General features: G+C 32.4%; 1 protein-coding gene across 3 annotated transcripts in view; it reads right to left on the bottom strand.

Annotated features, from left to right (window-relative positions):
* LOC143079801 (uncharacterized) overlaps positions 1 to 25,526 on the bottom strand; it is a 30,547-nt gene extending 5,021 nt beyond the window's left edge. For all 3 annotated transcript variants that reach the window (XM_076255392.1, XM_076255391.1, XM_076255390.1), the window contains exons 1-3: positions 24,398 to 25,526; positions 19,053 to 19,132; positions 6,134 to 6,317 (exon numbers count right to left, since the gene is read on the bottom strand). In XM_076255392.1, the coding sequence (XP_076111507.1) occupies positions 6,134 to 6,317; positions 19,053 to 19,132; positions 24,398 to 25,127 (994 nt within the window). In that variant the 5' untranslated portion in view covers positions 25,128 to 25,526. The remainder of the gene's footprint in view (positions 1 to 6,133; positions 6,318 to 19,052; positions 19,133 to 24,397) is intronic.
* Positions 25,527 to 25,912: the final 386 nt, after the last annotated feature.

Here is a 25,912-nt window from a genome sequence, read left to right as displayed (position 1 = left end):
TTTTAACAGGAATTTGCCCTTGACCTAATCTTAACGATCAGTGGCCATTGATTTCAAATCAAATTACTATTTTTAAATACAATGTGTATTTATTTGTAATGTTAATATTGCAAAATGTCACATAACAATAAAATATCAAGAAACGACAATGGATGAGACCAAATGTCAGAATAAAATCAAAATTTGTTCCAATAAAATAAGGGTTAATATATTGAAATCAAAATATGAAGGAACAGCTGAGGACAAAATGTCAGAACACATTATGAACACAATAGAAAGGTATTTCTTTTGAGGGCGTGGTCAGTGTACATTAAACTACCAAGAAACAGCTGAAGACCAATAATCAGAACAAAATTAGAACAAAATTAAGATACTCGTTGTATTTAAAATGTATTAGCATTTGTAACGTAAATATTGTCACAACAACAAAATACCAAGAATAAAAACGGAGAAAAACAAAATGTCAGAACAAATGCAAAAGGTTTGATGCAGTAATTGCATAGTAATTAGTTAAAATTCAAAAAATGTTAGGTAACAGATGAAGACAAAATGTTAGAACAAAATAGGAACAAAGTTCACTAAAAGCAGTATCAATATGTCAAAAAACGTCATCATATCAGGAAAATAAAATAAGCTGACAGAAAGCAGTGATCAGGGAAACAAACGACAGGTCTTTCTCCTGCGATCGTCAAATACTAATACTCAGACAACATACAGCAATGTCTTCTATTTGCTTTTAAGGAATTTTTATCCAACGAAACTTGTGTTTTTCAAGGACATCAGCAAAAACCTCAAAACCTTGTTTACGTCTTAAGCAATTAATACCATAAAACTGCACACCATTAAGTAAACACATTCATTATAAATGTCTCTTAAGTGATACTCGAAGCAATTTTTTAACCAAAATGTAAACAAAGCAATCGAATATAACTACCACAAAAGATTGTTGATTTCTGATAAAAAAAAATTACCATTGGACACAATATGCAAAAATACAGTTTAAATTAAAACAAAATAAAAACGTTGAATATTCTAATCATCTTCATTCATTGTGAAAATACAAAACAAATTGCCCACTCATTTTTCAGTTGACATTAAAAAAAATTGATGATGATAATAAACCATTACTTCAATGAACAAAGTTAGAAAATTCTAAAATGATTAACAATAATTAGTTTGCATTTGATGAAGTCGAACAATTCGGACACAAAATCGTGACTAACAAATTCTATTCTAAACAGTTGAGAAATAGAAAAACATCTGTTTCCCTTCATAATTCCTTTTATCTTAACGTGTATTGTCATTGATGTCATTTATAATACATGTACATGTAGTCATACCACATTTTATCTATACAAATCCTTGGAGAGAACCGCTTGATTTTAAACGCGTTTTATAAACTAGTATACATGTACCATCGCATGTTTGCGTGTCTATCTTCAACTCATATATAAAAAAAATCCTGCAATACAATCTATGATAAACATGCAACTACATGTAGGTTTGGTGATATATTTAAGAAATTTTCGTTCAAAATCAAATATTTTCACATGATACATAATTATTTCTTGAACATTTAAGAGTAAGTGTGTATTGACCGAAGCTCTTAAACCTCAAGATGGAGCTATAACAGGTTTGAACCTTGTATAACCTTTTTTATATGCCGGAATTGAATGATAATTACGTTGGACCAATCAGAACGCCCAAAACAATCGATAATTACGTTGGACCAATCAGAACGCCCAAAACAATCTCATTACCATATTGCCACAAGTTTTCACAATTGTTGAGATACATTTGTCAATTTTGTACGTCTAGTTATTTAGCAGGCATATTTTCATTATGGACTGAACTATTATATGTCATTTGGTCTCTGGTGGAGACTTGTCTCATTGGCAATCATAACACATCTTTTTATTTGTATATTATGGATCTCTTTTTCAGTTACGTACAATTAAGTACATATGTATTTGAGTGTATAGTCCTTGTGTTAAAAGTATGTCAGGAAACAGTGAGAAATAAACAACAAATACTCAAGAATTTCCAAAAGAACAGATAATTTTCAGTGGCGTATACGTAGCTAGGTCACTTTAACATGTACTCCTGAAACTCGGCAAGGGGTCTAACGGCCCCAAGTGGGTCCAGATCAAAGCACCGGTTGGTAGTGGGCTCGAGGGGGCGAAGCCCCGAAAAGCTAACGAGTTATCGATAATGCGATACCTTTGCTGTCATTAAAAACTCATCAATAGCAACATACTTTAGAATCTAAATCACGGGTGTATTTTTATGCCCCGTAGGGCATTATGTTTTTTAATGGTCTGTACGTCAGTCCAAATTACATGACAATCTATAAAGGTTTTTAAAATATATAAAAACAAAATCGCTGACCGTCTGTTAATTGCGTAAAGATAAGTCCGTTTGTCATGCAGTATGATACTGAAAAATGAACGAAAAGAAAAATATAACAAGAATGTGTCCATAGTACACGAATGCCCCACTCGCACTATCATTTTCTATGTTGAGTGGACCGTGAAATTGGGGTCAAAACTTTAATTTGGAATTAAAATTAGAAAGATCATATCATAGGGAACATGTGTACTAAGTTTCAAGTTGATGTAACTTTAACTTCATCAAAAACTACCTTGACCAAAAACTTTAACCTGAACTTCGCACTATCATTTTCTATGTTCAGTGGACCATGAAATTGGGGTCAAAACTATAATTTGGCATTAAAATTAGAAAGATCATATCATGGGGAACAAGTGTACTAAGTTTCAAGTTGATTGGACTTCAACTTCTTCAAAAACTACCTTTACCAAAAACTTAAACCTGAAGCGGACGGACGAACGGAGGCACAGACCAGAAAACATAATGCCCCTCTACTATCGTAGGTGGGGCATAAAAAGCTTCTGCTAAAACATAAAATTCGATTTAAGTTTGACAAAGTAAATAACGTTTAACAAACTTTAACCCTAGACTGAAACTAGTTGTTAATTGCAAAACAAAATCCTTTTATCCGTAAAATACGTGAAAGTTTAACATATAATTCCACCTAATATAATAATGCTTTATATTCACTGGATGAGAGAATTGGTATTTTTTACAATTTTTTTATATACATGTATTGAGATTTTCTTTTCTTTGTCGGTGTCATAAGGGAATTCCATTTGTGACTTCTACTCTATTTACTAACAAATCTGACGGCAGATTGGAAAAACAAAGAGCCTTCGGTGGAATTAAACGTATATATTATGCTTACAAGAAATATTTGCCAAAAATACCGATTGAGAGGGGACAAAATTCACTCGCCTAACGGATCTGAAAATTGCTAACCTTTGAACCGGTATGTTTGGCAGTTACCTCATGTAGGCATGATATATTTGTAAAAAAAAAACCATCATTATGCTCTGGATATATTTTTTATCACAAAATTGAGGATTGCTATGTCACAAGTTCGACAAAAGTGCAAACCACTCATATCAAATCTCAGCAGATAATAGTTTGCTTTAAACAAAAGGATTCATAGTAGATTCAGACTTTTAAAAGAAAAAACAAAAATCAAGTTTACGCACGTGCGTTTTGACGTAAACGTAGCTACGTGCCTGATTCTTATATCTTTGATGAAATATTTATTAGTGGCATTTCAAAACAAATTTGCCACGACAGACTTTAATCGAAAACACAACTCCTAATTTGTGACGCTAACAATTGTTGATTTATGTACAAAAGCCTCGTGAAAACTGATCACGTGTCCGGAATTATAGGACACTCTGTTCCAATAATTATAGTCTGTAACGACTGAGTCTGTTATTCATTAGATAAAAAAAATGTGCATTTTTTATTTAATGGTTGTGTTCCTGTATTAATATATCAAATTAAGATTTATTAAGTTGCAATATGTTGCAAGTTTGAAGGCCATTAATTGTTTTGATTATTTATGTCAATGCTCTTATCTTAGATCTGGGTCGATATCGCTGCTGATGCACCTTTGACTCAATAGTAAGATCTGTAACGATTTGTAAAACATATCGTCTTAAATATTGGCTGAATTCCTATTGTAGCAAATGTTATTTTTTTTGTAATATAACATTTGCCACAAATCTCATTTTTCGAGGGCATCAATTGAAGCCAGAATTGTGAATTCATATGCGCAAAATTAACTTTATGTATGGTGCTATTAGAAAGAAATAAAATGTCTTGTCCAAAGTATTTCTGTTGTATGCTGTATTGCACTCCCTTAATCAAAGTATGCAGTCCAAAACCAATTTAGTTCCAAAATGTAAAAAAGCGACTGACTACACATATACATTTATGTGTAAGCCTCAAAGCAATTGTAAACTGTGTAGAGTCTCGTAGATAAAATAAAAATAAGAATTCATATATGGAATAAAACATTTCTTGCTAAATTGTACAAGATTTTTGCAAACATGTAAAAAAAATCGTAGCATAGGCGTAAATGAGAAAGGGTTCACATGGGTAAATTATTTGTAGCGAAATTCTCCAAATTCTCCGTACATATATTTATAAACGATAAAGAATCTTAAAAGTTCACATTTAATTTACCTCAGTCATTTGACCCATTTAGACTTTTTTAATCGATCAAGGTCCCGAGTACTCATATATCATTAAAATCAATAAAACTGTCACTTGCATATCCTAAAAGGTTTGTATCGTGTCAAAGACTACTTACAGCTGATTCCATCCAGTGTGTAAGCAAATGTAATATATATGGTTAGCTTGCTTGCTAGCTGAACCATGAAGTCATTCTGATGTTAGGTATACTACCTTCGTGTAAGAGTAGACTAGTCCAGCAGCTAACCAATTTATCTGTCTGTAGGTCTAGGCTATTTCGAAAGGAGGGTAGTATACCTTACCTAATATTGACTTCACGGTTCAGCTGGCAAGCAAGCTAACCGAAGATATTACATTTGTGTACACACTCAATGGAATCGGCTGTAAAAGTAACTAGTACCTGATTTTTGCCTTCATGAACCAGATTTTTTTTTTAAAAGTGGTCGCTTTATGAAAGATTACACAGGGTATAGCTATTGTGAACTATTATGGAGCATCTATTAATCAATTTACAAATTTAAAAGTAATTCTACTCTGCAAGAATAAATTAGATCTAGTAAGATGATAGTACCATTATCGTTGATTGTTTTAATTCTGATAATACCGAAATGTTAACGCGTGATGTCTTAATTAAATTGTATTATCTTAAGAATGACAAATGAATGAATTCTAACACTAACGACGATCTTTCAAGAATTGTAATATTTTACCGTAGTGTTCTATTACAAAAACAAATGGACTCTAATGTTCCCCAGATGTTAATATATAGTTTCATATTTTTTTTATAAAATATAAAATACTTAAAGAAAATATCACACTCATTGCAGTTAGACAACAACACAAAAAGGAAACAGATTGTTATGTATATGACATATAACTTATAACAAATATCGGCATTTTATATTTTTATACTGAATTTATAAGCTCGACCTGTGGTCGCGAATGATATTTGTGCTGATAAAGTCATAACGGAAACACGAATCAAAACACCAAAAAAGAGGATGTCTCCTTAATGTCATATGAAACGAGTGACTGGTGAAAAATAACGTTTATCCAATTCTAGAACCAAAGCATGTACATGTACAGATCACAAACTTCGTCTTATGTGCACGATTTTATTCTTTTTTACGCATCCAAAAAAAATACAGTTATATCTCTGTTGACAGTCCATAAAACATGCAATTACTCTGTAATGAATAGACAGGGGCAATGTTATAAAAAGGGTTTTCGTCTTCTACGGTCCCTGTTCCGTAAGTACAATAAGATAACAGTTTATTCAATGACAGATCCATGCGTATTGCGATCACCGGATTTTTACCAGAAAGGTCTAGCTGAGTTGAGTTCACTGCATACGGAAAACATATCGGCGAATTGTTTACTGGAAGCTAACTATTAAATTTCTTCTAAATTTGGACAGACTTTCTTGAGAAACAAGTATATTATGTACATAAGTTTTATAATAAGACCTAGCCATTTAGTTACAAAAAAAAACATACGTATCATTATTTTTAATTTGAAGTTTCATATGACTTTAAAGAATGCTACTTGGTATTTTAAGTACCTTCTGTCTTGACTTTTCTCTTTCTGACCAAGTCTAACTTATTTCCAACCATTATAACTGTTCTATCTATTCCCATGTCCATCCGTAGTTCGGACAGTAGGTCTACTGCTGTATCAAACGTATCACGATGTGGAATCGAAAATATTATTATGTAAGCATCTGCACGAATGTTTTCAAGGTTAACCTATAAAAATAATAAAACTATACATATATAAATTGAAATTAATTTAACATTCTTATTTTATTATATTATTTGACCATATGAGGAATAGACTCTAGCGAAATCTAAGAATTTTAAATATGCAATAACAGGAACATAATAAAAATTTCTAAATTATCAATTTCTTTACGTTTTCCCTTTGATCAAATTGTAAAATATTTCTTTGGATCACTGTATAGATGTGATACTCTGAAACATTAACCAATGACGTCACTCATGCATCCGAACAAATGTCGTCACGTTTTGTATGCGTAAAAGAACTTTTGTTTAGCTACTATATGCACTTTCATATTCTGTCAAAGAAACACGTTGATCATCCTGTATTACCCTTACCGATACTAAGAATATTGGCATTATATTATTTTCAGACCGACTTAATGACGCACGCACTGCATTCTCGTAGGATAGTATTGCTGAGAAAAGCAGTATTGAAACAAGCATGCCACTGTTCTTTTATTATTCGTAGAAAATTTAAAATTATAAATCAAATACCAAATTGTCCTGTCAGATTAAAATTTGCAGGTTTTAGAATTTCGCTCAACAAGTTTCATTTGATTGACTCGGCAAAGAAAACAGTTCTTTATGGATGACAATGTTCAATGTTTAAGACCTTTGAAAGTAGAGTAACAATGATATATATAATTGACTAAACGCAACACGACTTCAAATTAATATCATAATTAAGACTTCAAAAGCGAATGACTGGTATATATATTTTTTTTTCATAATTAAATCAGAGTGATAAAATGAATTTGTAACCTTTAGTTTTTCATGAGAAATTTCATAGAAAAACTACTTTCGTATGAGAAATTTAAATATAACAGTATTTGAGGCATATAATATTTGAAGTTGTCAAATAAGACAAGTGTTGGCGTTCTGTGTTATATTCTACACGTTGTTCTTTTCCCTTTAATGTTCAACTAATACTCAATTTTTCGAATGCATTACCTCCGTTAGAATAGTGAGTTGAAACAGGGAATTATCGAATGACAAAAACGAAATCAGCAGAATGCCACCAAATGTCTTTAATGCAGCGAGAAAATCCCACACCAAATGCGTGCTTCAGCTGGCCCCTAACCAAAAATGTAATTGCTTCAGTGAAATTGACGGTACAATTAACTCCGAAACATTCAAATGAACCAATGTATTTCTTAAAACACACAAGATTAGTTTAAACATATTTATTTATAGTGGATTGGGAAACAAGTTTTGCATCTTATATTAATCACTTTCCAATTTGCGGGTGCGAGTGCTGCCTTGTAGCGGCTTTAGCCTACTCTTTTTCGAAATCTGCAAGGGTGTCTTTAACGTGCAAGAGATATGAAACACTGTGCGGGACAAATTTGCCATTCCAGGATTGGCAAATCTGACTTTGTCGGTTTACAAGATATAAAAAATATTTTTTGCCCAAGTGATAGATAATCAAAAATATTAAATTTTCTCATATGTCCCAACATGTCACCGTTGTCACTGTTGTCACCACAGCTGATTAAAAGTACATTTCCCATGGGAAATTTAAAAATTCCCATGGGAAAAGTTAAAGTTCCCATGGGAAAAGTAAAAGTTCCCATCGGAACTACAATTTCCCATGGGAACATTGGTAGATAGTTTCTTCCCATGGGAAATTCTAAATTTCCCAAGGGAATTTTCTTCCCATGGGAACTAATTTTTCTTCCCATGGGAACACCTTTTTCCCTTGGGAACATTTATTCTTCCCATGGGAACTAAAATTCTTCCCATGGGAAGATACATTTTTCCCATGGGAACATTGTTTTTTCTTTTTTCTTCTTCAGAATTTGTAAAAGAGCTGTGAAATATCGCAATGGACTGACAGTCACTAGTAACAATGACTGGAACAGTTTAACAAGCATTCCACTTGATAAAAAGGTGTTATTTCAACAACTTAAAAGTATTTATATCATACTTTTACACTCAAAAGTCTTTTATTATCGTCGAATGATTGATAGAAATTCTACCGTTCAGCAGCTGATTTTACAATTTGAATCTCTCACCTTTGTGTTAGGTCAATAGCATCGTGTATTTCATGTAATAGTGTTTGCTGAACTGTCATTTAATAGAGCCATGCTTTTGTATTTCAGAATTTAATCTAAGAATAAAAATTATAATTCTGTTTTAATCTATATACATGGAGATTAAGATTGTTTCTAATTAAAACCCTATAATTTCATGAAATTGACATCATAATTATTATTAATGTACTTATTCTCTTTCGTCGACGTAACTCGATATGCGTGGTTTTCGCCACTAGAAAGATGTGCACTTATTTTTTAAAAGTTTATTTCATTCATTTTGTCAAATTTCCTAATCATGCTAATGCAATGTTGTTACTCGTCTACACAAAAATCTATTATTTCTTTTCATTTTTGACAAACTTTTGAAAGTCTTGTTAGATTTTTCTTTTATGATCTCTCAGGTAAATATCAAAGAGAATCCAGAGTTTTCCATTTCCAAGGACGAATCAGGATTAAATATAATCTTTATGATATATTCACTTGTACTTTATTCGTATGCATTCTTCGTGTAATTTATAGTTTAAAGGTATTATTTGATGAGTTTAACTGTTGATCAACTTTAAAGATATTAGGGTTTGACTAACAGTAGTTCCGTAAAAATTTCCTTCTTTCTATAGTTAAAATGTTCTACAATTCATAATGTAATGGTACTCGTCACCAATGTTGTTTGTGTCACAGAGACGGCAGATTATGTTTTCTCTCTTTAAATCCTGTCACCTTCCAGATTCAATCGGCAAGTGGTGACTGACTACCACATCTATATTTGCATAATATGAATTTAGTAAGGTAAATATGTCATTATGAAAATTAGTTTTCAAATTATTAATTCTTTTTAAAAATACGACAATTCTGTAATAACAGCAAACTGGTCTTTGGGTTTTTGTTTAACACAATGACACCCGTTTATCTCAAACTGTGCATTATAATATTGAACATAATCATACCACAGATAAGACCGTAATATTATCAAAAACATTTTTCATATATGATATCCACTTAGTTTCTATTCCGTTATTAGCATAATCAGAATTTCGAAATATTTGTAATTTGCAAATTTGTATTTTTTCCTCACTAGGTACGTGAAATAATGTATAAAATGTATTGAAAAATTGCATTACGGGCATATTCTATACTCCTCTACTTCTAAGTTGGAATTAAGAGTCTAAACTTTTTCAAATATTGAATACGCAACAAAATCTCTGTAAAGGCATTTGATTGGGTGTCAGTTAAAGGTAGGCGTGGTTTTCTGTTACTTTCCTCCAATCAACTGGTCACAAGTCGACAAACCTGTGTGCGCTGATGCGTGTAAACTGGCTATTGTAACAGCACGTGTCTTACATCGGAATCTGTCGTGCGTGACCAATGTTTATTGTATAATTTCTTGTTATGTGGTCAATTGATTCTACATACACGTTTTAAAGGTTGAAACTTAAATTTGCTTTTTGAAAGATTATCGACAGTGCCGATATACGGTGTAAAGTGTTTAAGTAAAAAACAAGACTTTTAATAATAAAAGAAGGATGCATATTAACAGAGAATATAATCAGGAACTATTATACTAAAGTATTATAGTCCCAGATATAATACATGTTTTATATGGCTCAGATATAAACTATAACGTGTTCTGGAAAAAAAATAAGTGTCCGAGACTTTGAATTACCTAATAAGGGCATCTCGATCACATTCGACACAATATTATTGCATGAATGGTAAATCGCTGATTTATAATCGTAGAAGTGATTGCATGCATGTACGTTTACGTTTACAATGTACACACTATACATGTTTCTTTGACTGAATATCAATCATTTTTGGGCAGACTTGCTTTTTCTTTGTATTCGTAAAAATTATCATACGTTTCATTATATTTGAATGCTTCAAAAAAGCTTCAAAATACTATAAGCCTGTATTGTTACCCCCCCCCCCCCCCCTCAAAAGTTAAATTATTGTATATTTAATTTAAATAATTGTTTTATAACGTAATATCAATCAAGGTCAGCAAAACACAAATCTACCAAGGAGTGTCATTCACCGGGTTTAATTTCTTTTAGCGGTTTTGATCTTTTTATTTTGTTCAATAAATAATAGTAAAATTTACTTTCAGTATACATGTTTGACTTCATAAATAACACTTGGAAATAAATTTTGAACAACGAATTTATCACAATTTTGCTTTTGTCGTCTGCCCTACTTAGTTTGGTCTTTCAATATGCATGAGATACTTGTCACTGAACGTTGAAAAAACAGTAGCTATCCACCAATCCATCAGCAATTGCGATACCTTTGTTACATACCCGTCTTTTAGTCACATGCTTGGTACCGTATTCTTTGAACAAATTTCGTCCGATTTATTGTTCTTGTCAAGTAATACATCCCCCCTAAACAGGTTTAAAATGTTAAACTAAATCCTATAAAATCAATTTAGTGCATTGGTTCTTTGAAACACATTTTTTTTAATTTAGGCGTGTCAACCCCTCGTCTAGTAGTGATTTCTGTTTGCATATTAATATATTAATCCTTTTGGATTATAGCTCTTCATCTTTTATATAAGCTTTGGATTTCAAATATTTTGGCCACGAGCATCACTGAAGAGACATGTATTGTCGAAATGCGCATCTGGTGCAAGAAAATTGGTACCGTTAATTTTATTAAACATACAACAAAAGTTTATATTGGTATGGTAAGTTATTGTTTCATTTTACATGTTTACCATTGGTGACATCAAATAAAATGTTTTGCAGGTTGTACGTTTATAGCCATACGAAATTTAAATATCATATTCATATGCAAACTGAAGGATCTAAATTTTAAATTATGTATGTTTAAATCGTATAATGAATACGGAGCGCGGGTATTGCAAAAAGTCATCAAGACTAGCCGAATTATAAATACTAGCATCCGTACTTGTATGATCACTTGATCCAAAATTAAGCCTGTCAGATGGAGAAAAAAACGCTTTTGGTTAAGGACTACAGTTGAAAAAGTAACATTTACTACCAATCCATGCAAAATAGTAAGATGTATGTTCCTGCGCGTATAATGCACAAAGAAAGGGTTGTTATGTACTTTTAAACTAAGTAAGGTAGTATAGTTACCATACGCCTTCCTGTTACAGATACGATCGACGTGCACTACAGCAGAATTACGGTTTCAGTTTCACACATATTAATTGGGCTAATTTGAAATCTCCTGCATAGTTTATTTCATTGGCAATCATATTCAAGAAAAGCTGTAAATCTTGAATATTCTGTTATATCTTTATGAAGCTTGATTGAGACGTAGATTCAATCAGATATATACCGATCATTGTAATTTTTCTTCATTTTCAAAAATGAATGTCAGGGATTCGGAATATGGCCGTTATACATGTATTCTCAGTTTATATTTAGTTTGAAGCATTACCGAACTAATACGATTTTCATCTTTAAAATTTACTTTGCATTAAATATCTAAATGAGATTACATAGGAATAACTTGTGGTGTATTCATGTATAACTAGTATCAGAGACATATCAATCGTTGTACAAATTTATTATAGAACATGTAGAAAATCCGTCCGTTCCGATCAAATCTTAACTGAAGTACCATTGTGCACATATACGGAGGCTGGATTTAAATCAGATCTGTTCTGGGCGGTTTTTGTCTTTTTTTTCAAAATAAATACTTTAAATGTGACTATCTTTAGTTTTCTATCTTTCTAAACCAACGATCGACCAATGCGTTCATTTTTGTGAATCGATATTTAGATGTTTGAAATATCCATTATTATTGACAAGTAGTACACACTTACATTTTTCAAATTTTACTGATGGAAAATATCTCAATAAATTGTTTATTCCTCAAATCTTTTGTTGGAATTAAATATCATTCATTGCACGAGAAATGTACTTCATAAACAACTGGCAGTATATAAAATTGACTACACGTATGAGTTTAGTAAATTATATAGTATATCAATGTACACATGATGTATATTATAAAAGATTTTTTTTTCTTCAATAAAGTTCCAAATTACCGTCCGCGCGTACACTGCTCAGCAGGCGGTGCGGTGTGTAAACTTGCATTACGTGTAATAATAAGAGTTTGAAGCCCGACAGGAAATCGCTTGAATACCTGGAAGTGTCACCTCACAGTGCCCCTGGCAATAATTTCTTTAACCATGCTAATGGTCAAGTAAAGGAATTAAATACAGGTATTATATAAATACTCGGGCACAGGACGTTTGCGCTTTTTTACCTGTAAATCGATAGGACATTTGCGCTTCAAACACTATGGACATTTGCGCTTTAAATTTTGATTCACCTATATTAAATTGACCGGACATTTGCGCTTTTTACATATAGTCGTTTACCTGTAATTTTAGTGAGAAGTAAGCATTACGTAAATAAAATCAATTTATATTTGGCATTAGTTAGTTCACATTAACAAAGTCTTAGACAGAGTTTTAAGTTTTAGAGACTTTTAATTTATTTAAGCAAGGATTTGTATATCTAACTATACAAATCCTTGATTTAAGGTAAAAAATGCATATTCCTATATCTATATATGTCATGATGGATTTTCATATCGTTTTGATCAAACTCTCAAAAGTGAAGATCTTTCATGGAATTGTACCGTGACAAAGGGTAATGCTAGAATTAAAACGGACAATGGGAATACTAATATTTTAAGTCAGTAAAATGAACAAATTCACTCACAACCGGACGGAACATTTAATTGTTGCCGAAATTTTTTATACCAGCTGTATACCAGACCGAGTCATGCTGCCAGACCTAACCCCGGAAAAGAGGGGCATAGGACATTTGAGCGAAAAAGAAAAAAGCACATAGGGTCATTTGAGCGCCGACTTCATAGGACATTTGAGCGCCGGGATATTAACCTTACCTGAGTTTTCAGACAGGACATTTGAGCGAAATTTTCCCTGATAATTTTACACGAATTAAGATTTTTTTTTAAAAGTAAGAAAAAAAAGTAAGATTTAGTTATAAATATTTTTTATTTTATTTCCTAAATCTAGAGAGGAAACACACCAATCATTAAAGAAGATTAATATTCAGTCAAATAAATTTGAAAATTTTGTGCAGTTTAATGATGAACAAACTGGTATAATTATTCTTACGTGTCCAACCAATCTTGAATGTTTATGCAGTGTGCCGGAAATTTTTATGGATGGTACTTACAAATATTGCCCAAAGTTCTTTAAACAGTTATATACTATTCATGGCTATAACAAAGGAAATTATGTCCCTCTTGTATTCTGCTTACTTCCTGGAAAGTCTGAAGAAATTTACGTGAATTGCTTTTCCTCAATTGTCAAGCTATGTTCCGATCAAGGTCACACACTTCAACCGAAAGCAGTACACGTCGATTTTGAAGAACGGGTAATGAAAGTTATGAAGGATTTTTTCCCGTCTATAGAGATCAAATGCTGTAGGTTTCACTTAGGCCAAGCCTGGTGGCGAAAAATCCAGAAAGTTGGACTTAGTCAACAATACAAAGAGCTTGATTCAGACATTAGTAAATGGCTTAAAGGGATTTTTGGGATAGCCTTTATAGCTCCAGACGAAGTAGCCGACTGTTTCGTAGAAGATTTTATGGCCGTTGTACCTAACGACAAGCCTTGTATAGAATTTGCAGATTACCTGACTGATACTTATATAACAGATGAATCGTTATTTCCCCCTCATCTCTGGGCCGAAGTTCCATCCTCGTTAAAACGTACTAACAATGGGCCCGAATCATTTCATGCCCATTATAACGAGCAGTTCTATCACAGTCATCCATCAATTTATACTTTCCTTGACACTATTATCAAATTGCAATCTGTGACTTACATAAAAATTCGGAGTTTGAACATTGATGCACCGCAGAGCCGAACAGAAAAGGAGAAGGAACAGAATCTCCGGGATTTGCATTCGAAATACTGCCAGCAGGAAATTACGAGGGATTTTTATGTCAGAAGCCTGGGATATAAGTTCCAAGCCCAAACAGACTTGTAAATAATGCCGTTGCCGAGTTTTATGTTTTATGACAGTGCTTTGTTTTTAGTGCTTTGTTTACAATTAAAAGATGTTTTAATCTTTTTGTTGGTAAACTCCTGTTTTATGACTGTGCTTTGTTTTTAGTGCTTTGTTTTTTACAATTAAAATATGTTTTAATCTTTTTGTTGGTAAACTCCTCATTTAATGAACTATATTCGTAAGAAAATGTGGTATGATTGCCAATAAGACAATTCTCTATCCAAGACTTGTTTTCGCTCAAATGTCCTACGCTTATTCTTATTTTCGCTCAAATGTCCTAAAATTTAGGCGCTCAAATGTCCTATACTTTGGCGCTCAAACGTCCTTTTTTTTTCGCTCAAATGTCCTGTCAATGCGCTCAAATGTCCATTGCCGGAAAAGAGGAGGGAAGTCATAAAAAACAAATATTGCAAAAGCGCAAATGTCATATGTAAAAAGCGCAAATGTCCCTTAAAAAAAAACGCAAATGTCCTATGTTTTGAAGCGCAAGTGTCCAAATAAAAAAGCGCAAATGTCTTATGAAAAAGCGCAAATGTCCCGTGCCGAAATACTCGACATAAAAAGTTTTGTAAATGTATATTAGCCCCAGATAAAAAAAAAATTAAGAACAAATTAGAAAATTGGAAACAATTTTCCACGGAACACCGCTAGTAAATTAGGGTTTCTAACTATATGTGAGATAATCCATAAAAGAAATTGCTCTCAATTATTCCCCAATATTTACTTGAAAACTTGAAATATGTATATAGAGAAATAAACTTGATCGTATAAACTTAGTTTTTATTATACTAATTATGGAATATGCATACATATGTCAGTCGTTAAGCTACATATTTCGAAATAGCGGGGAATTGCTAGTATACAGAAGTAAGTCAAGAAAGTTAATTGTGTTATATATTTTACATAAAGAGACTGCCCTTGATTATCTCTGCGATTTAATGCTTACAATTATTGGTCATTACGAATTAGTAACAACTATGTAGTACCCCGCGTCATTGACTAGATATAACCAATTTAAAACATCTTTTCTTCCCCATCTACTTCTATTGAATGGAATTTTAAACCCCGACATATGGACTTCCTGAAATATGAAAACAGCCACCTTTCTTCTTTAGTTGAGGTGTTAAAAAACTTAATATCATTCATGGTTTAGAAGTATGCAAATCTGTGTCCGCATGCATGCTGTTGAGGATTGTATTTACAATTTTTTCGAGTGCCCATTTCAAAATGAAGCAAGATAAATATTGTTTTTGATTTCAAATATATATGCTATACCATTTGAGCTTATATTGGCTGTTCACAGTGACCTTTCAATGATACATTTTAGCAAAGCTAAACAATTTTTGAAACGTGCAATCTTATATCAGAATTACTTACACAAAGATTTAGAACTTCACGTACAATTAAATTTCTGAATGCCTACTTTTCACGCCAATTCAAATTACAAAAATATTGTATTGCATTTTCGTTTTTGTTTATAGTTTGTATTACATGTATTTCTATTTTGATTTTCGTTATTATCTTATGTATTTTGCGTTCAATCTCATATGCTACTTTTGAAAGTAAAATGTGTTTAAACAAAAAACTAAACAAAATCGAAGATAAGTCACACAACAAAATACTCAAAGTAACAAACTTGTACATTTGATACTTGTACATGTATGTCACAGAAATCACTAATTCATAACAATGTTAAGTTTTTTCTAAACAATACAACGGAGACTAATAATATGACCTCACTTTACTTTTTTTCTGTTCTTGTAATTCATCTACACAAACTGTCTATAAATAATATAATACGAAAGGAATCAAAATATTGAAATAAAGACGTCCGTAGAAATACCACAAATGACCACCTCAATAATACGCACTATGGACTTAATGTGATGATGCAGGTGCCACATGAAGCTATGTTATTTTTAAATTGAAAAAATAATTCCAAATTATAAAATCACATCTTTGGTATTTACCATGTAGATGTTTTAACGACACGTGCCACACTCTATTGATCGTCATCTGTGTGTGATTTAACGAAATTCATGGTCATTCAACCAAAACCCGTTAATTAGGCACGTGTATACAGATTATAAATGAATATATTACTAAGTATCTCCTCATGTTATCGTGGTAAAAGTCATAGTGTTTTGTTTTATGGGAACTTGTATTTTGTACAAAAAAATAAAAAATAAAAAAAAATTGTGTCATTTCTAAGCACCGGGTAAAAAGTTAGTCAGCATTTAGTATCTATTTTCCAATAAGTTCAATAATACAAAAAAGAATATTTTGTATCCACAACACACACGCACAACTTATTTAAAACTTACTTGCCATTGCTTCATATGTAACTGGATAATCAGAGTTTTTATTGACATTTTGTAGAAAACCTGCATACTGTAATTACTTAATATAAATCTTGCATTTTCAACAAATTTTTATTTTTCTAGGAGCGGAAAACATGTTCCATACAAAAGATATCTGTTTCATTGAGAAGAAAATTGTTCCCATAGGTAGACAAATTTTCCCATGAGAAGAAAAGTTGTTCCAATGGGAAGAAAAGTTGTTCCGATGGGAAGAAAAATTGTTCCCATCGGAAAAGTTAAATTCCCATGGGAACACTCTGTATTCTTCTTTTCCCATGGGAACTGTTAAGTTCCGATGGGAATTTTAAAATTCCCATGGGAAAAGTACTTTTTCCCATGGTAACTTTAACTTTTCCCATGGGAAGTTCGAATATTCCAGTGGGAATTTTTAAATTTCCCATGGGAAATGTACTTTTAACCAGCTGTGGTGACAACAGTGACAACGGTGACATGTTGGGACATACGGGGAAATTTAATATTTTTGATTATCTATCAATTGGGCAAAAAATATTTTTGATATCTTGTAAACCGACAAAGTCAGATTTGCCAATCCTGGAATGGCAAATTTGTCCCGCACAGTGTTTATAATGGCTCTCTCTTAACACGGGTCAGCCATTTATCGTCCCCTTCTGACGGACTATCATCGTTTCCTCAAGACCATACTTGCAAATGATGTCAAGGAAGAGCCAAAAATTGGGTTCCTGAAATTTTCATCGCGAACGGGAATCGAACCAGGAACCTTACCTTAAAGGCTAGATGTTTCTGACTTGGAACAGAAAGAAAACGGCTACATGTATAAGTTATATTTTCTATAATAATATTTGCACTAATATATGATCATTCATACACACAAAAAACACGCTATAACCTTTCATATTGTTACATAATTTGTTTTGTCATAATGCTACATATTTCACAGATAATAAATGCCAAACAGGGCGTGTATCAAACTCAGGTGTCATATGATTGGCAGTTTAGATTATTCGTAGTGTTGTTTCTTTGTATATTGCAGATGGCTTATCAAGATAAAAGCATGTATAAATAAAATCTGATAAAAATTCCCGAGATAACATACTATACATTAAGATAAGTCAAAAGGGTTTTTGATGAAGCTTATGTTGTTTATTTTTACAAATTCATGATATACTGTTCTTTCATGTATACATATCTTTTCTAATTCGTATTATGTATTGTAATTAATCATAACGGATAGCTTTTCTGTCGAACGATAATATAATTGTATAACTACATGCAGTGTAAACAAGGCATGTATTCTCTTATGATATCCCACAGAAGTTATGTATAAAACTAAAAAACGCAGAAGTTAATTATTGAAGCCTATGATCATAAAACAAATAAAAGAGAAAAAAGAACAGCAGTTACACTGTTTCATTCCTTGTAATGTTTTTTCTTGGTAGAATTTACATTGTAGTTCTTTACATCATCTTTACAAAAGTATCACTGATACCATCATTGGATTGACCGTTTCAAAATCTACATCGTTGATGCATGTTTACTTTCCCCATGTAAAAGCCAATACACCATTCCTCTTTTCTTTGATAGTGACATAACAAAGTGATACTCATAACCGATCGTGTATTCATTATGACAACACATAACAAATGCATAGTGGGTGCCTCTAGTCAAGCAAGATCTGCTTACCTTTCGAGAGCTTCGAAATTCATCTCCACGTTTTATGTGGGTTGTGTTGCTTTTCTTTGTTGTTTATGTTCGTTGTCTTGTGTGTTTCTGTGTAGCGTTTGTGAGAAATATTGTTGTCTTTCTGTATATACTTCTAATGTTCATGCTGTCTTCTGTCATTTTTGTTTTATGGGTTTCAGTGACCCTTAGTTTATTATCCCCTCTTTTTTTCTATTTTATTGATTTAATTTTTTAATTGTTTTTCTTCACTCTCGCTATTAGTTTTATAGCCAAAGCGCCACACGCCACACTCTTAATCTTGTTTACTTTAAATGGTTTCAGTGTCAAAAGCAGGATCTTTTTACTGTTTCATTGTAGAATTTCTATGTGAACACCAAGATACTAGTGAATAAATTAATTTATTCTTAATAAATATGAGGCAAGGCACGCTTTGAAACTGTAACAGTTATAATAGATATCCGATATTTTGACTCCCTTGTATGACCTTTCATGCACATGGCTCGATTTTAAAGTTCCTACTGATAAAACTTGTTGACAAATGCATCATCTATTCAGGTAACATGATTTCAATGCTTGTAAAATGCAGAGAAACAACGTTTTCGCATTCAAAACATTCTTACTCACTTCATTATCACTTGCATCAAGGAACTCGAGAGTGCTTTCCTCGCCATTTAACTGGACAGTAACTAAATTTTCTTCCTGGTCTATAAAAAAAATCAAAAAATATTGATAAAGAAAATCAATTGCAAAAATCTCTCATTACAACAGAATTTAAGAATCACAATTTCTATACCTCCGCAGAGGTATCGACCCAGTGGTACATGTAGTATAAGTTATAAAATTTACGGTATCAATATTACAGCAATAGAAGCGTATTTCGACAATGATCATGTCTCTTCAGTTATGCTCGAGGACGAGTAAAAAGCTACAAATGAAGGGTATAGTGAACTGCTGTAATAGGTAATAAATACTGCTATTAAGGTGCCTTAATTAACATCTCTTCTGTGATCGAATTTAAATTTTAATTAATGAAAGAGGAGTACTGTACAGTATTCTTTTTGAATACTGTTTGTAAACTCTCTCGAATCAAGTTGACCCGCTATCCTGCATAAAAACAAAAGTCTAAGGTTCGTATCTCTTCGAAGCATAAACAATAATGTCATCTCTCATGCAATGCTTGTAAAGAAATATGAACGAATAAAGGAGATTTTGGATAAATATATACAATATTCATGTTCCTTAAAGTTGTTAAGTACAATACAAATGATAACTCGGGTTTTCAATAATCGTAGTAAACAGATAATTTAGAAGTCATGGTTAAATGAAACTATTGCAAGATTTGTTTTAATTGCTTTTATCTGTGCTGGTTGAGCATATCACCACATTATTAACATGCTATTGCACTTTTGAGTATCTGCAGAACAACCCAGATGCACTAATTAATATCAATCTTAGAGAACATTTTGACTTTCTAAGATTCTTTGCAATACCATTTTTATAAGACATACTAATTAAAAGACGATGTAACTGAAAAAAAAAACAACTTAAGTACAGAAATACACGGCAAAATCACATTGTTATCATTCATTTCGTTCGTGAAATGTAACAGTATCATTCATAGCAGTCATGATTTTTAGTAAATCTAAGGAAAATCCATTATATTGCTAAAAAAAATACCAGGTCACTTCATCTGTGTAATTCGGAGAAGTTATAAGCGAAGAAAACATGATGCGATCTCTTTGACTAATTACTGAGCGAGTGATTTTACAGGATTCGGTTATACAATTGTTGCTGAAAATAGAACGTCTTTACCATAGAAATGATTTAACAGAACTATAAATCTAAACACTGACACTAGAGAATCAAGGGCCATCAGATTTCGTAAAAACATTGTTTAATATAATTATCATTGTTTTAATGGATTTGCTATTCTTAGCCACCATGTTTATAATTTTGTAAAGGTGATCATTCGTGTCATGCCAATGTTTACACTATGGGTAAAATGTGGGAGTTTTTGAAAACGACTACACTTCAGGGTGGTCACTAACACACTTCTGGTATACAAAAAAAAAATAAAAGAAGACACAACACGACAAATACAATCCTCCTAAATCATGTTGTTTTTTTATTATTTGATTATCACAATGTAAAATAGAAATGTCTTAAATAGCAATACGTAAAGGATTGCCAATGAGAAAAGTCTTCATAAGATACCAAATGACACAGAAACTAACAACTATAGGTCACCGTACGGCTTTCAACAATGAGCAAAGCTCATACCGCATAGTCGGCTATTAAAGGCTCCGAAATTACAAATGTAAAACAATTCAAACGAGAAAACTAACGTACATAATTATGTATATGTCGACTTGCTAACTATTTCTCGGAATACATGTAATTTGTTATTCTCAAATGTAGCTATATCGTCAAAGTTTCAAATTGATCAAAGAACAGATTGTTGGTGGTCTTATAGGGCTTCGTTATAATGCGTTGACTTATCACGCAACTTTCAAAATGAAGAACCAAACATATATAATTTTACTGATCCTTTCATCTCAGGTGTACTTCATCTTTAATCATTGTGAGAATGATATTCAATGTCTATGCATACATGTACCATGTTTTCTCTTTCAATAATGTGCAATTGTGTTTAAATTATACGACAGTATAGTATATGTAAAAAAAGAAGATGTGGTATGATTGCCAATAAGAGACCAAAATAACACAGAAATTAACAACCTTTGGTCATCGTACGGCCTTCAACAATGAACAAAGCCCTTACCGCATAGTCAGCTATTAAAGACCCGAAATTACAAATGTAAAACGATTCAAACTAGAAAACTAACGTACATATGTTAGTCGACTTGCTAACAATTGTTCGGAATACATGTACATTTGTTATTCTCAAATGTAGCTACATGTATATCGTCAAAGTTTCAAATTGATCACAGTACAGATTGTTGATGGTTTTACAGGACTTCGTTATTATGCGTTGACATATCACGTACATGTATAATGTATCTTTCAAAATGAAAAAAATATATAATTCTACTAATCCTTTCGTTTCAGGTGTATTTCAACGTTAATAATCATGGGAACGATATTCAATGGCAATGCATACAATCATGAATGTTTTCTTCAATTTACTCGTTCAATAATGTTCGGTTGTTTTTCGATTATACGACAGAACGTTATTATAGAATTCTTTATAGAAAGAAAACATAATAAGTGCTTTGTACATGTATAAACTAAATTGGTCGCTCCAAGGGATAAATCCGGTGATTGAAACATATCTTTGGAATTTTTGATCCAATAGAAATCGATCGACGCTGTAATACCTTTTTTTTCTAGATGGGCCCAATAGAACCCCCTTATTTAAAAAAAAAAACTCAAGAGGTGAAGTGGAAAAGGTTAATGTTAGCATTATATTATAAGTATAAGTGTATGAGTGATTGAATACAATTGTTGTGCCATGTACCTATATCGTCTGCTGTCATTCTTAATTACCAATCGCAATCAATAAGATACGAGAGAAGATTGAGTTGTTCTGCCAGATTTAAGTACAGTCAACCAGGAAATAGAAAACAGACATTGTTTTCGTTATAGTCAAACAAGGTCAACTCTGTTAATTGTAGAACATTGTTTGGTAGGTTGTTTCTTCATTTTTAGAGTATTCAGTAACGATATGAAGCAAAAATGTAGAAAGTTTAGAAAAACTAATTCTATTAAATTGTTTTTACAAATTAAATGAAGATGTGGTATCATAAGTTATTGAGATGGTACGCAGCCCAACAACAAACACATACCAAAAAGAAAATGTTATATATTTTATGGTTTCTTTAAATTGTTTTATACCATCAAATTGATAAATGAGAAAACGCAAGAGGACAATAATAAAAGCTAGCATTTGTGTTGCATAAATATTGTCGTAAGTTTTAGAGAAGTATCAAATGTATTATGAATTTCCCCTCATCATGCTCATGTTTAACAGTTACAAATGACAATTTCTACACAAGTATTTCAAACCATTCAATACCAGTATTGTTAAAGAAATACTGGGCCTTACTCCGTTTGAGTTCATTGTTTCTTAATACCTCGGATTGCTACATGTATATTTTAGCAGATATCGGTACACCATCTTCAAGTTAATTATGAATGAAGGAGATTTTTGAGAGCCACCCAATAACCAAAATTACCTAAAGACTGCTACATACGTTACAACGTCCATTAACAGATAGGTGTCTACACACTATGTCAAGCTCTTAGACTATAGATCATCCCGAGTCTATTAGTTATAATTTAAGTAAAAGGAAGTTATCAAAGATCTGCTAAGTATCGCACTACATGTATATGTAAAACTTAATACGTTTATCTTGATCATTATCGGACCACAGATGAATTATCACGTTGTGATTGGTTAAACGCCGTCACGTGGTGACCCCCTATGAGACCGTATGGGGTTAGTAAGTTTCATATGGGGTTCATGACGCGTTAATGGCGACGTCATCCATTAATGTTGTTGTTTATTTTTCAACAAAACGCCGCAGAAAAAGTCCAGCGTCCGATAAATTCGTTATACGGTTAACTACTGACCCCCTACGGATCCATAGAGGGTGAATAAAATGCATAGGGGACTCGGCCGCCGGCCTCACCCCCTATGAATTTTACTAACCCTCTATGGATCCGTATGGGGTCAGTAGCGAACCATATAACTTATATTATCACACATTGATACTGAGAACATATACATAAAACTGATCAACTGAAGATATGTAATAAATTATGTTATAACAGAAAATTAACATAGTTTAAAAGAATTCAAAAAAAAAAAATTCAAAAAATGCATTTATGTTACATGTTCAATTACATCTTTCCGTATGGGGTCAGTAGCGAACCATATAACTTATATTATCACACATTGATACTGAGAACATATACATAAAACTGATCAACTGAAGATATGTAATAAATTATGTTATAACAGAAAATTAACATAGTTTAAAAGAATTCAAAAAAAAAAAATTCAAAAAATGCATTTATGTTACATGTTCAATTACATCTTTCAAAATTTAAAAAAAATAAATTGAAAACCAAATGCACAGTATATTAAAAAGTAGCTAAAACGTACCTAAAAGGAGATGTTTAGTATTATACGTCATTAAGACAGCGTCGACCGACGAAAATTACTAAGTTAAACATACATTTTTTTTTACATTATTTATATATCTAGCCTTCAACAAGTCTTAGCCACAGATGTGTCAAGCTCTTACAAATCATTCAGGGTTGTAAAAAAATGTGACAACATGTATATCACACAGGAACTATAAAAGAACTGCTATCAAATTGAATGTGGATATTGTTTAACAATTAAAATCGTCAGTTGCAATTTTGTAAGTCATATGTTTCTCGTTTCTCTTTTTTCATATACTAGTAGATTACACCGTTGGTTTTCCGTTTTTTTTTTTGGTACATTGTAAGTCCTTCATTTAGCTCGCGGTTCTGTGTTAATTTCTCCTAACTTTTCTTATATTCTTAATATGTTTATCTGTGAGTTTTTTCAATAACACATTTAAGCACTAACCAACTTAGTAAAAACTCTTGTATTGAGTTTTCCAATTACTAGCATCGTTTATATTTTGCTACAAATGTTGCATACTTGAAAAAACGTTTTTCGAAATTACTGCTGTGAACATGGCGAGTACAGACCAAACTTACAATTCTTATAAAGGGGCATCAAAGACACAACTTAAACAGTGTTAATGTATATGTGCCTATTAAAGTCAGGTCATTAGGTTAAGTGAAAGTACTTTTTTTTGTATTTAAATGTTCATATATAACATTTTTTTTTAAATCAGATAATATATATAGTTTTGAACTACTACCTACTGGACACAATCTAGAAATATATATTTATGTTTTGTCTCTTATCTATAAAAAAAACAATTGAAAAAGTTTTAATAAAGACTTACCAACGGAATTCTCAAAAGCAACGTATTCTGACGTCATAAACTGTTGTGTGATGGAAGTTTTTCCTACACCAGGTGCACCTAAAACAACAACTTTAAAGTAGGACGAAATAGCAGAATTGTCTGACGGTTTTTCAACGTTTACTTCAAACGGCACATGACGTGTTGGTCTAGGGCTAGATGTAACTGTAGATCGTGATTGTTCATTTGAGCCATCCCGTGAAGATCGTCCACTTCTCTTCCGTACCGAATCTCCTCTGTTTACAACACCTTTTGTTGTTGTTTTAAACGAGCGGACTCTCCGCAAAGCAGCGTCTCCTCTGGCATCTCTATTGTCTCTTGCGTCATCATTGGTAAAGAAATCCAGTAGATTAGGTGTACTAGCAGGAAGACTGCTTCGTCTTCTGTGTTGGTTTGCTGCTGCGCTTAAATAGAAGTCTGGATCACTTGATAAATCTGCAGATTCACGTTTGTTTCTACGAGTTTTCACATGAGGCCTTTTAGCTTTTTGTTCTCTCTCAAGTTCACCTGGTTCCCGAAAAGAACCAGCACGAAGTGGTAAAACACGGTGACCCGAGTGATGGTCGTAGTCCTCTCGGTTTGATTCTGAACGAGAAACGTGGATTCCGGGGACGAGAAGATGGGACGACATAATACCTGAACTTGTCGATGCGTTTGACGAAATACTTGGTCCGCGAATTACTCTCTTTTCACTATGATGGTCAATCGTCATTATTCACCGAAAATTCAGTAAATTTTTTTACAAAATGTAAAATCCTCATCAAACGGTTAATCCGGTGTTATAAACTTGAATTTCTGAAATAATTCAAGTAAAGTTAGCATTACGACAATTAAGGTGCAAGGTAAAGAACGTTTATATATAAATATATTTGTATTTCCTCGTGAATAAAACGGATCCAAAGCTTTGGAAAAGTAAACTTAAATCCAATGCAGTATTCTAAATCAGCTTTGAATTTTCGCAACTAAATCTGAGTATGTAAGTATGTCGAAACTTATTATTAATTAAGTTCTATTATTTAGATGCTCACTTCGATGCAAATAGTATTACAACCCTTCAGCAGTTACTGTAGCTCTGTCGAGATAAGATAACAGAGTTTTTCTTAACTATCACACGCGCATTCTCTTACTTTCAATTATTCATCAAATTAGATAGATGCGTACTGCTTTCTACTAAATCGGTGCGTATGCGATTTCTGACAGGTAAAATTAATTGATAAAGATGAAGGAGTCTCCGAAAGAGAAGTTTAAGACGATAGATACATTTACGTTTTATCTTCAACACGATTCTATTTTCTTTCTTTTCCTTTTTAACTTACAATTGTACATATAACATATAGTATACAATCGGTATATATGGACGATTGATTAAACAATTGATATGTGTTTAATGCCACTTTCAGCACTATCGTGCTATTTTGTGGCGGTCAGTTGGTGGAGGAAGCCGGAGTGCCTTGAGAGAACCACTGACCATGGGTAGGAAATCTGACAATGCTAGTC

Source organism: Mytilus galloprovincialis, chromosome 6, assembly GCF_965363235.1.
Source record: "Mytilus galloprovincialis chromosome 6, xbMytGall1.hap1.1, whole genome shotgun sequence".
Taxonomy (NCBI): Eukaryota; Metazoa; Mollusca; class Bivalvia; order Mytilida; family Mytilidae; genus Mytilus; species Mytilus galloprovincialis.
The sequence above is the reverse complement of the archived record's forward strand: the minus strand, read 5'-3'. Positions and strand labels throughout refer to the sequence as shown.